Here is an 11,914-nt window from a genome sequence, read left to right as displayed (position 1 = left end):
GTACTCGGCAGGCAGACTGTCGCACAACTCTCAGAGGGAGGCTCTGTTGAGCGAGAGGAAGCGATCTCAATGACTCCTGAGAGCACGCAGGTGGATGTGAAGGATTCTTCCTCCCCAAAACGCGAGCAGCTTTCTTCGTTTCGGTTTCTGCTCTGCCAGACGAGCGAAGGAAACCCCGTGCGCCACCGCCCGGTGTCGAGACACCGCGTGGCGCTTTTCGGTTCTGCCCCTCGGCGCGGCTCCCTTTTCTGCTTCGCGTTAGTCTTCAGCTTTCGTCTGTCGTTATATTGGCCTCACAGGCGCTCCTCGGTCTCTTTGGTGTTCTTATGATTCGTGTCTGCGCCCCTGACTGCATGCAGAGTGCGCGGCAGACCGGACTTTCTGTCCTGGAGCGTGCACGGCGCGCCTCTGGCGTCTCCCGCTCGTCTCTCCCTGTCTGGGCAGTCCTAAGGACTTGGAGGGATTTTTTCTCTTCCTATACCTTCGCGACTCGCTGCTTCGCTTCTCGCCGGAAAGACCCCTGCTCACTTTGTCGCTCTCTCTCCGGCTGTCTTTTCTGCACCTCGTCTTCGCCTTAGCTTCCTGTGTTCCTCTTCGGCTGTCCTTTTCCTCTCCACCGTTGTGCCCCGCTTTCTCTTGTCTCACCCCCTTCTTCTTTCTTTTGCGCCCTTTCCGGCTTTCCTTTCCGGAGCCTCAGAGGGTTCTCTCTTTCCGGCCGTGTGTGGTTTTCCACTTGAAAACGACCTTTCATTTCTTCGCTGCGCATGCAAGCTGCCTGATCGATCCTCGTTCTCCGCGCAAGAGTTCTTTCGGGAACAACGCACTGAGACACCCGAGTCGACGCTCCGATCTCCGTCTGTGGGTATCACATTCTCCAGCCTGACCAGGTGTACGTACACCCGACGCGGACGGCGACGCAGAGTGTCTCGCGGGCGCGTCTCCTGCAGGCGCGGCGTCGCGCTCGACGGAGACGAGCGCGACAGCCTCCGCCTTTGCACGGTTCAGGCGCCTTTGAGAGATCTTTTCGTCTTCACTTTCGCAGGCCTTCCTTCTGCTCCTCGCTTCTTGACCTCGACTGCTCCTGGGTACTCGGTGTCGCCGCCCTTGTGCACCCGAGCCGCTTTCTCTGCGGCTTCTGGGGAGACGAGAACTCCTTCGTTCGGCACACAGAGACGGAGACGAGACATTCTTTTCTCAGAACGAAAAAAACAAACGCAGGTCCGCTAGGAAATTCCATTCAGGTACAATGTGAAGTGGTGTCATGAACAGGCTGATTGGCGTTGAGTCTTCTGCGTGTGAGAGTTCGACCGGATCATCAGCCGCTGAAGAGCAATGTGCCTCAGCAGATGCTGCTTCGGTCGCCCGGGGAGACAGGCGTGGCTTCTTCGAGCTTTGAGGAGCCTTTCCAGCCTTCTCTTCCTTCTGCTCTTGTCCGTCAATGGAATCTGCACTGTCTCGCATGCAACTGCTGCGAAACCTACGAAGGCAGAGCATTTCCAGTGTCCCGCTTCGCCCGGCGAATCCTGTTCCTCCTTTCCTCTTTCTCCTTTCTCTTCATCCTCTCCTTCTTCCTCTCCTTCTTCCTCTCGTTCTTCACCCACTCCTGCTTCTTCTTCCTCTTCTCCGTCATCGCCTTCGTCTCCTCTGAAGAAAACAACTGTGTTTTCCCCTTCGGTGTCGTCTTCTCCGTTTGCGTCTCTGCCTCCGTTTCCGCGAGGGGTCCGCCCTGCGAACGTCCGGTTTACTTTCTCTCGCCGAGTCGAGAAGGTTTCGGCCTTTACCTTCTGGATTAACTGGCTGCTGCTTTTGCTCGCTTCGCTCCTGGTTGCATGCGTCCTCCTCGTCGCCCTCCTGGGGGAGGCCCGACTCTGGGCGCTCGCTGAACGGGTGTCTCCCGCACTCCGGCTCTGGCGGAAAAACCGAAAAAAAATGCAGCGCGAGGCTGGCAGGCTTGCATGCGCCTACGAAGAGAAAAGAGAGCAGCGCTCCAAGCAAATTGTAAGTGGGGTCCAACTCCCGTCTATTGCGCTGTCTCGTCTTCTTTTTCCTCGACCTCTGTGTGCTTCGCTCTCTCTTCATCTGTCTTTCCTTCTATATATCGATATATACATGCATATATATATATATATGCATGTATATATCGATATAGGCCTATATATATATATATATGCATATGGATGAGAAAGCGTGGAGACGTCGACTTGTGTACTTGCATCTGCATGTGGAGGGATGTGAATCTCTCTGTAGGCGCATGCGCTTGCGTTTCAGTCGCGCGTTCGACGCTCGTGTGTGCTGTGGACAGCTCTCTGTATTTATGCGTGGACATCTATGGAAGTTGCTGGACAAGTCGTTTCGTTTTCAGTTCGTCGCGGAGCCTACGAGCTTCGAAGAGCCGCGATTTTCAGAGGCCATTTTTGACGAAGGAAGAACGCGTTGTGCTTTCGCTACTTGCAAACTCTGAATCGTGTGACAAAACGCATGCAGAGCCTCGCTGATCTTGTGCTGCCTCTAACAGGACCGGACCGCGATCTCCCTCTCTGTCTCGCAATGGGAGTCAGTTTCTGAGTACACATTTATACATATATATATATATATATGAAATATATACATATCGGTTTACATATATATGTCTGTATGTAAATATTTACAATGTAAAGTGAGTGAAGCCGAGCCCCTGAAGACAAGCCTTCGGCTCAAGGAGAGAACTGCGTAGTTTGCTGAGCGAACCGGAGTGTTTCGAGTGTACTTGCCGAGGGCGTCTTCGCGCGTTTCTCCCATGTTCCCGTTTCGCTTCCTCGATTTTCGGACCCTGTGTTGCTCTCCATGTTCTTCAATTTCTTCAGACGGAAATGATCTTCGCAGTCGAAACGCACAATGCCGAGAAACAGGTGAGACAGTGATCTGCACAGTTGTGCAGACTCTTCAGAAACATCTCACATGCACACAAAGACATGTGTATACGTCTTTATGTAGGCACGTATACATATTCATACTTATATGCGTATATACGCAGACATATGTATATCTGCGTCGATGCAGATCTATTTTTATGTACTTGGATATATACACATACAAATATGTACATATCTATCTATCTATATATGTATATATATCTGCGTCTCTCAAGATTTTATATCTGCAGATCTGTGTACATATTTGTGCATCTTTGCTTATAGTTAGACTCAGATAAACAAGATAAACTGCATGCGTTTGTGTGGGCTTGGTCGCTTGCGTCGTCGATGTGTTTGTTTGGCCTCCGTTTCGTTTTTCAACGTGGAAATTTCCTGTCTCCTTTCATCGGCCATAAGATTTCTCGCTGCACTGTTTTCCACGCTATTCCAGTTTTTAGAATTTATCCATACGAGCTCTCCACTTTTGTTTTTTCTTCAGCTGGAGTGTTTTCGGAGCATCGAGGCGCTCGAGGCGGAGCTCCTAGAAATCCGAAAAGAATTTCTCGCCGTGCGTGGCAGGCGTAGGTCTTCGTTCTTTCACTCTCAAGTGAAACGAGTGCTTCCTGTCTTCTCTCCAACGTCTTCTGTCCCCCGCTTTCTCTCCCGTTCTTCCTCCCTCTCTCCCTCTGTCTCCTGTAGTTCTTTTTTCTCTCTCCCTTCCCGCGCTTTGTCTGCCTTCTTCCTCTCCTTCCTGTCTTCCTGTCTTTCTCTCTCCTTCCTCTCTCTCCTTCGCTGTTCCTTCTCGTCTTCGCTCTTCGTTCTGTCTAGTGCGCCTTCGGCACTATGAGGCTCGGCGCAAACGGCCGAGGCGGCAGGAGGGAACATGAATCAGCGCGCCGGCCGTCAGCTGTACAGACAGCTGCCTCGAGCGGTCAGGGCGCGCTGACCACGCAAGTGAAAAAGTATTCTTGCCGTGCAGACACTCGCCTCTAGATAACGTTTCACATTCGTCTGTGAAGATAACATAAAATTACATTTGCATTCCCGGCGCAGAACCATGAGTCCGTGCATCTCGAACTCGTGGCGCAACCTATGCGAAAGAAAATCTCTCACAAGTTCCACCGTCCTTTCTTGCCACAGTCACATGCATATACGTGTATACATGTATACATATATATGCATCCATTCATATGTACGTACACATCTCTATACATATTTATATATATATATATATGTATATATATATATAGATAGATATACACATACATATGCATGTACACCTACACAAGTGCATACATATACACACACAAATACACGTACAAATACACATATATAATATATATAATATGTATATGTATATTTACGTGTATATCTTTGTAAACGCATTGACGTTGGAGCGGAGTCGGTTGCAGAATGCTTGTTTTTTTTTCAGTGGATGTCTGCGCCCAGGCGCGCGCTCTGGTGAGGACGCTGAGGTGCCCAAGTGTCTCTGCGTCTGTGCTGGCTGCCGAGCCGAGCGAGGACGCGGCGTCCTCACTCCTGTCCTCGATGACCATCGACTCAGTTCTCCAGCGACGCTCGACGCCCTTCCGCCGGAGAAGGAGAAGGCAAGAAACAGAGAAGGCAAGACGCGCGGGAGTTCAGAGCTCTGCGTGGCGAGGAGATCGTGCAGCAGCGCAGAGCGAGACAGACGAAGAAGAAGAGAGCCCCGCAGAGACGGAAGAAGAGGCCGAGGACAGTGAAGAAGAAGGGCAAGAAGAGGAGGGAGAAGAGACAGGTGAAGTTGAGAGTTTGGAAGAGACACGGCTGTTGTCAGAGGAGGCTGAGGAGGCTCACCGTCTCGTTCGTTACTCGTCGTCTTCTTCTCTATCGTCCGCAGCAGATTCAGTAGTTGAAGAAGGCATTGTCAAAGACGCACTGGAGGAACGACGAGAATTTCGCGTCTCCGAAGACGCGCGAGAACATCGAGAACAAGCGCAAAGAGACGCAGCGACAACCACGTGGAGAGGCACTCTCATGGAAGGCGCGCTGTTGGGCCACCGATTCGAACAACTCCAAAAGAGAAAGCTAATCAATTCCGCTAAAGTTCTTCAACACTAGAGTCCTTTATCTGTACAGCTCTCTCTGTGCATGCATAGGGCCGCAAACACACATACGCACATTGAGATATATATATATATATATATATATATAGCTGTTAACATATATATATATATATATATATGTATATATGTATATGTATTTATATGTAGATGCATGGGTATAAATGTTCATCTAGGTTTTTGTGGTTGTGTGTGGAGGGGAAGACGAGACAGGTGGTTGAGGGTTCGTGGACAGGTAGTCGATTTTCTACGTCAGACTCGTGCTGCTTTCTGGTGTGGTGCTGGCGAAGAACAATTTGCGCTTTCCATCCCTGCGCATCGGGTAATTCGCTGCGAAACGAGACAGGAGCAAGAAGCTTGAGAGTTGCGTAAATCGTTCACCGGGCTTCTTTCTCTCTTCAAGTCTTTTCTCTCGACGCAGAAGCGTTCGAGAGCCGACTCGCGGTCGAGTTCGCGTAGGAACAGAGCGAAGTTCGGCGCGTCTTGCCTCTCAAGGTCGGCGACTGTTCTCAGAAAGGCTCGGCACTGTCGACAAACCGCAGCAGAGCGCGGACACCGGAGCCCAGGGAGAAAGAAAAGAGAGAGGCGAGGAAGCGAAGGGAGAGGAGAGAAAGCAGGGGGAAAGAGAGTACACAGAGAGAAAGATGGGGGAGAGGAGAGAAGGAGAAATGAGAGAGGAAGGAGAGGAGAAAGAGAAAGGATAATCGGCAACAGAGCGACGACGCAACGAGATGAAGAGCAGAAGAAGACAGATTGAGCCAGTTCAAAAGCCGCAGGGAGAGCAAGGATTCGCAGCGTCGTTGAAATCCCCCTGTGGGTTTTCTCTGCCTCAACGCGACGCGCCTCGGTCTCTTCTTCACGAAAACATTCGCCTGTCGACGAAAGAGAACTTGAAAGAGCAACTGGAGCCCTGGTGACAGATGAAAAATAGAAAGAGAGAAGAAAGCGCTTCCCTCTCCATTCCTTCGTTCGGCGAGAAAAGAAGCGAAAGAAAAAGTCGCAAGAGAGAAGAAAAACACACACCCTTGATGAGGACTTGCGGCTTCGAGACTTTCTCGGCACTCGTCTGGAAGTCAGTCGACACACGATCAGCGACAGTCTACTTTTTTAACTTCGTTCTTTGCTCGTTCTCCATCCGCTTCTGTGACTTCCGTTTTCTCCTCTTCTTGCTTTGCCGCCGACCTAGAAACTCCAGGATCATCTGCGAGAACCACGAGCGACTCGCGTTGCCCCTGTTCGCGTCTTCTCTCTCTTTGCAGAGACACTCTACGCCTTCCCAAAAACATTTTGCATGCACAGACTCTTCACCGACGTCTCTCCCATCTTCTCTACCCTGCGTTCCTCTCCCAGTTCTCTCCCAGTTCTTGAAAAAATTCTAAACTTTCTTCTTTTTCGGCGAGACAGACTCGACACTCGGCGCAGGACGCTTGAAGGACATGTGCTGCTTCTCGGCCTTCGCACGTTTTTCTTCTCCGCATGAAGTTTGGAAATTCTTCACAAATTTGCTTAAGCCGCGCGAGCCCGCCGAACTGTCTCCACGTGTCTCCTCGCCTTTGTTCTCACCCTTGTTCTCTCTCTTGTTCTCTCCCTTGTTCTCTCTCTTGTTCTCCCTCTTGTTCTCGCCTTTGTTCTCTCCCTTGTTCTCTCTCTTGTTCTCTCCCTTGTTCTCGCCTTTGTTCTCTCTCTTGTTCTCTCCCTTGTTCTCTCTCTTGTTCTCGCCTTTGTTCTCTCCCTTGTTCTCGCTCTTTTGTCTCGCGAGTCTCGCGGCCTCTTGGCGCTGCTTCCACAGAAGCTTGCGGGGATTTTCGCGGCGCGGCTGCAGCGGCTTCGAATTGAAAATTTTCAAGTTCGGCAGAGAGGCCACCACCTGCTCCTCGACTTCGTTCTGCAGAGAAAAGAAGAGGGAAGGCGAGGGTGCTCGACCGCAGGCGCTGAGAGAGAAGAGAAGTGGAAAGAGAGGAGACGCAGACACAGAGGCGGAGGAGACGAGGGAGCGACAAGTCCCCTCAGACAAAGGAGGCGCAGACAGAGAAAACAAGGAACGAAAGGGGGAGAAAGAGGCGGCTAGAGAACGAAACGAGAGAGAAAAAGGACATGACGAGAGAGAAGGAAAGAGAAGAACGAGGAAACGGCAGAGCAGAGACAAGAAAGAGCGCGACGGAAAGAGGGGATATTCGCGGCACAGCGGAAGCGTGGAGAGTTTTGCGAAGAAGACAAAGGTTCCACAGCGGCCTCGGGCGCGGCTTCTTTCGCAGAGTGTCTATCCACCGCGTCTGCTGGAGCAGAAAGGAGAATCTCGGAACTGGAAAAGTTTTTTTCTTGCAATTTTGCCTCCTTACCAGAATCGATGCGACGCTCATCAGCGGGTTGCCGAGGATGTTCAACTGATTCAGTTTCAAGTGACCAGCCAGCGCCTTCACGCCCCTGAAGGCGCGTGCAAAAAAGCATGAAAAAAACCTTCAGAACGTGCATGCAAAAGCAAGAAGGAATATAGGGAAAAGGAAAGGCATGCAAAGAGGGAAGTGTGAAAAACATATGACAGAGGAGAAAACCGCATGCAAGAAGACAATGCGCAGACGCTCTGAGGCTGCTCGCACATGGTCTTCCGAGGGAAGCGAGGGACTTGAGAGAGAGGCATCATCCGGAAGAAACAAAGTGTGATCTTATTTCTTTGCTTTTTCGTTCTCGCTTTCTTCTTTTCTGGAGTAAATCGCCGCTCGGTTGTAGCTGTTTCCTTTCCGCTTGCCTATCTCGTCGCCGTTCCCTCTTTGTCCATCATCTGCGGCTCTCTGTCTCTTCAGCTTTTCGCCGCTTTTCCTCTTCAACGCTTCGCGCTTCTTTGCCGTTGTTTGACTTCGGCTCGGTCTTACTCGATTCGATGCAGCTGGTTTCTGCCGAGGTCGAGGATTTTCAGCTCCGACATGCACGTGACGCCTGAGCCCACCGACAGGAGGCTGTTCCCGTTCAGGCGCAGTTCGAGCAGCGCAGGGAACTGCCCGCAGAACGGAAAGGTCTGAGGAGAGAAGCGACAGGAGAGCGCTTTCAAAACAGAAGAAAACCGCGACAGAGGGAAGGAGAAGGAAGAGAAAGACGAGCAAGAAGAGGACATGGGGAACACAGGAGCGAACAACGAGAAGAAGAGGGAGGAGACGCCTCAGGCAACGACCAGAAGTGACTCACCTTGAGACGGTTGTCGGACAGCGACAGCTTCTTCAGATGCGTGAGGGGACTCGGAGGTTTCTCGATTTCTTGAATTTTATTTCGAGATAAGACTGCGCGAGGCGAGGCAGGGCAAAGGGAGAAAAACAAGAAGTGAAAAGGAGAAAGCAGAGCGCTACAGGCGATTCGAACAGGCCGAAGCGGTGACAAAACAGAAGAAGACGGAGAAGACACAGAGAGAAGAGAGAAGCAAACGACTGAGAGGCACCTTCTTTTCCGTGAGCTAAAAAAAATGAGACTTACTGAGACACTCGAGGGAGTTGAGTGGAGACGCCGCGAAGGAGACGCGCTCTGCAGATAACGAAAAAAAGCGAGAGCAAAAGTTGAGAAAAAGACAAGAGCAAGCGAACGGAGAAGGAAAGAAAGCAACTCAGCGAAGACAGAAGAAAGAAGAGAAGCAAAGAAAGCAACTCAGCGAAGACAGAAGAAAGAAGAGAAGCAAAGAAAGCAACTCAGCGAAGACAGAAGAAAGAAGAGAAGCAAAGAAAGCAACTCAGCGAAGACAGAAGAAAGAAGAGAAGCAAAGAAAGCAACTCAGAGAAGACAGAAGAAAGAAGAGAAGCAAAGAAAGCAACTCAGCGAAGACAGAAGAAAGAAGAGAAGCAAAGAAAGCAACTCAGCGAAGACAGAAGAAAGAAGAGAAGCAAAGAAAGCAACTCAGAGAAGACAGAAGAAAGAAGAGAAGCAAAGAAAGCAACTCAGAGAAGACAGAAGAAAGAAGAGAAGCAAAGAAAGCAACTCAGCGAAGACAGAAGAAAGAAGAGAAGCAAAGAAAGCAACTCAGCGAAGACAGAAGAAAGAAGAGAAGCAAAGAAAGCAACTCAGAGAAGACAGAAGAAAGAAGAGAAGCAGGGCGATGGGCAATCTTGATTCGACGCAGCAGCACACAAAGAACAAAGTGCGCTGGAGACGAGGAGAAAAAGGTAAAAAGTTCTGTCGCGATGCATGCAAAAGACAGCAGATGAAGGACGCACAGTTCAGAAGCAGGTTCCAGGTTCTTCTGCCGTCTCAGAGTTCCCTTACGGATTTGATTTTCACTGAGGACGAGCGTCTTGAGAGCCTTCAGCGGCGCAAAGGCGTCCAGGCGGGTGATCTGCACGCAAGAAGACAGAAGTTCATTTAAATCAGAGGAATCAGAAACACCCCTCAGAAAAACATCGTTCAAACACATTCCTATTCACATAATCATATGCATATATATATTCATATATATATATATATATATATGAATATATGTATGAATATGTGTATATATGAATATATGTATATATATGTGTGCCGATACGTACATATACAGAACTCCATGCCTGCGTCGACATATATTAGTGCGTGAAGGAGCATCTCGCGTCTCAGTATCCACGTCTTTTATATCTCCCCGTTTCCGAATGAAAGGAGTCTCTAGAGACGCGGTCTTCCACTTTTTTCTGCGTCTCCACTGCAGTTCGCTTGTCAGGCTCTCGGCGAGAGCAGTTTCTCCAGAGAAGGGTTTTACTTGGTTGCTGCTGAGGTCGAGGACGACGAGGTTGGAGAGATTCATCAGAGCGCATCTCAAGACGTCTCCGCCCTCGAGGAGACTCCGCGCAGCCTTGAGCCACCGCAGCTGAAGGTTCATAGCGAGGAAGCCGAGGCCGTCTGCGAGTCTGTTTCCACTGACGTCCAGCCTCTTCAGGCTCTTGTAGCACGAGAGATCGGCGACTTCCTCTGCTTCTCGCTCACTCAGATCCAACGCAGAGATCGCCGCCATGTCCAGCCCAGAAGCAGATGACGAAGAAGCCGCTGAGGCATTCTCTCGCTCCTTCGGCGCCTCGGCGCTGTTGGTGCCTGGCACCTCTGCCGGCTTCTCCAGCGCCGGCGTTTGGGGCGTCTGTCCACTCGCGGCGATCTCTGCGATCCGCGGGAGACTCAAGTGTGTAATCGGCTCGCGAGAGACAGCGGCGACTGGACGTCTGGAGAGCGCAGGCCGAGGACCTCCACTGGTTCTTGTTCTCCCGTTTGCGCCTTTGAGGTTCTCGGATCCGCAGGTCGAGGAGGCGGGGCTGTCCTTGAGACTCAAAGCTCGACTCTTCGCCTGTCGATTGCCCCCGCCTGGGGCAGCGTCTCTGTTCTTCGACGCGGACGGCGCATGCATCGTCGCCTTCTTTTCGTCCTTCTCCAGGTTCCCGGAGGACGCGCGGAGGGTACTCTTAGCATCGCCGCGGGCGTCCTCGTCCCCCCCGCTCTTGCTTGTCTCTCGCAGCGCCGAGACTGAGAGGGCGCCAGGCTTCGTCACGGCCGCCCTCTGCTCAAGCGGCGAGTTCGACGTACACTTCTTCTCGCTCTTCGGAGAGAACTGGTTCCGCGCTGCCTGGAGAGGCGCCCGAGGAGTGCCTGAACGCTCTTCTCGTCTCGCTTCATTCTCCCGAAATTCACCCTTGCTCCACGAAGAAGAAGCGGAAGACGAGAGCGAGGCGGCGCTCTTCGGCGCGTTCTTCTCCGCCCCAGACTGGGCTGTATGTACACCCGAGAAAAGCGGCCGCCGCGGGGAGGCGAGTGTCGCGCGTTTCGCGTCCGACTCGCCGCCCACACTTGTCTGTTTGGGAGTTTCTTTCACTTTCTTCGAGACTGGAGAGGGGATGCTCGACGGATTCCCCGGGCCGACCGGCTGTCGGACTTTGCCCATTGAAGCGCGGGCGTTCGAGAGGCTGTGTTTCCCCATTCGATCGTTGTCAGGGACGCCACATTGCCGCGAAGAAACTTTCTTCTTCGAAGTAGGCGAGAGATGCGACAGCGAACTCCGCTTCGCAGGCGAAGGAGGAGTCGGCGAACGCGAGGTCGACGAAGCGTTCGACTTCTCCCGGAGGGAGGGAATGGAACAAGGTGACGCAGACATTGTCAGGGAGAAAAAACGGAGAGAACGTGAGGAAGAGGGGGAGAAAGAAGTAAGAATGGAGAAAAGGAAGAAAGAGAGGGAACAAGAGGAGAAGAAATGGCGCAAGAAACAGGGAAGAAGACAGAGAGTTGGAAAGGCGGTCCGCGGCCGGCGAGGTCAGTGGAGGACAGGGCCGGCGGGAGACTTCGTTGTATTTCCGTTCTCTTTTTTTCTTCCGAACCTCCTCCGTCTCGAACTGTCAGAATGGCCGCCGTTGTGAACAAGTGAGAAGACACGCGTATAGCGGCTTGCAGATGCAGCGACTTCAGCTGAGAGAAGCCGTGGGGGGAAGGGGGGGGGGCGGCAGAGAGAGCAGCGAGACAGGAAGGAGTCCCTAGCCTGGAGAACCCCAGGAAACAAAAAAGGAAAAAGGAGGAGAGACTCTCCGGCGGAAAAAATCTTTTTCTGAATCGCTCACGCTTTTGCCATGGCGAAAAAAAACCCAGACGCATACACTGGAAAGCTGCGGCACACGGGGGTGTCTCCGTTCCCGCTGGTCTTGCTAGAGAAAAATGGAGAAAGAAAAGGCGTGGAGAAGAAAGCGACGGAAAAAAAGACGAGAAAGAAACTGCATTTCGTTGGAGGTGGACTGCCAAACGCCTCCCAGCTCGGAAGGATTTCTCGTGTCTCCTCACGCGGAGGGACGTGAGTCTCTGGAACTTTGTTTTTTCTAACGCACTCCAAACGGGGAGAACGACTTCGACACTTCATGATCTCGATTCTCCGTTGACAGAAACGACGAGAACTCACCAAGTTTAGCTGTCGATGAACTCTCAGCTTTTCCATGCTACGCG

At 51.6% G+C, this 11,914-nt stretch overlaps 2 protein-coding genes across 2 annotated transcripts; one reads left to right on the top strand and one right to left on the bottom strand.

Moving 5' to 3' along the window:
• Positions 1–59: 59 nt before the first annotated feature.
• On the top strand, positions 60–5,377 carry TGME49_294940 (hypothetical protein). The gene is made up of 4 exons (XM_018782253.1): positions 60–1,998; positions 2,844–2,888; positions 3,391–3,472; positions 4,324–5,377. The coding sequence occupies exons 1-4, from the start codon at positions 1,333–1,335 to the stop codon at positions 4,989–4,991; spliced, it is 1,461 nt and encodes a 486-aa protein (XP_018638563.1). The 5' UTR covers positions 60–1,332; the 3' UTR covers positions 4,992–5,377.
• Positions 5,132–11,776, bottom strand: TGME49_294930 (leucine rich repeat-containing protein). Its single transcript, XM_002370221.2, has 7 exons — positions 9,705–11,776; positions 9,236–9,305; positions 8,456–8,503; positions 8,174–8,265; positions 7,864–8,006; positions 7,333–7,417; positions 5,132–6,878 (listed from the first exon to the last, which is right to left on the bottom strand). The coding sequence occupies exons 1-7, from the start codon at positions 11,079–11,081 to the stop codon at positions 6,369–6,371; spliced, it is 2,325 nt and encodes a 774-aa protein (XP_002370262.2). The 5' UTR covers positions 11,082–11,776; the 3' UTR covers positions 5,132–6,368.
• Positions 11,777–11,914: the final 138 nt, after the last annotated feature.

This window comes from Toxoplasma gondii, chromosome Ia, assembly GCF_000006565.2.
Source record: "Toxoplasma gondii ME49 chromosome Ia, whole genome shotgun sequence".
Classification (NCBI taxonomy): domain Eukaryota; phylum Apicomplexa; class Conoidasida; order Eucoccidiorida; family Sarcocystidae; genus Toxoplasma; species Toxoplasma gondii.
Note: the sequence above shows the minus strand (reverse complement) of the source record. Positions and strands in the feature narration are given on the sequence as shown.

Coding starts and splice junctions, on each gene's coding strand:
- TGME49_294940 (XM_018782253.1), top strand. CDS start 1,333: ATGTGCCTCAGCAGATGCTGCTTCGGTCGCCCGGGGAGACAGGCGTGG. Junction 1,999..2,843: donor AGCAGCGCTCCAAGCAAATT/GTAAGTGGGGTC, acceptor CAATTTCTTCAG/ACGGAAATGATCTTCGCAGT. Junction 2,889..3,390: donor CGCACAATGCCGAGAAACAG/GTGAGACAGTGA, acceptor TTTTTTCTTCAG/CTGGAGTGTTTTCGGAGCAT.
- TGME49_294930 (XM_002370221.2), bottom strand. CDS start 11,081: ATGTCTGCGTCACCTTGTTCCATTCCCTCCCTCCGGGAGAAGTCGAAC. Junction 8,504..9,235: donor CCTCAGTGAAAATCAAATCC/GTAAGGGAACTC, acceptor CGTTATCTGCAG/AGCGCGTCTCCTTCGCGGCG. Junction 8,266..8,455: donor CAACTCCCTCGAGTGTCTCA/GTAAGTCTCATT, acceptor CGCCTCGCGCAG/TCTTATCTCGAAATAAAATT.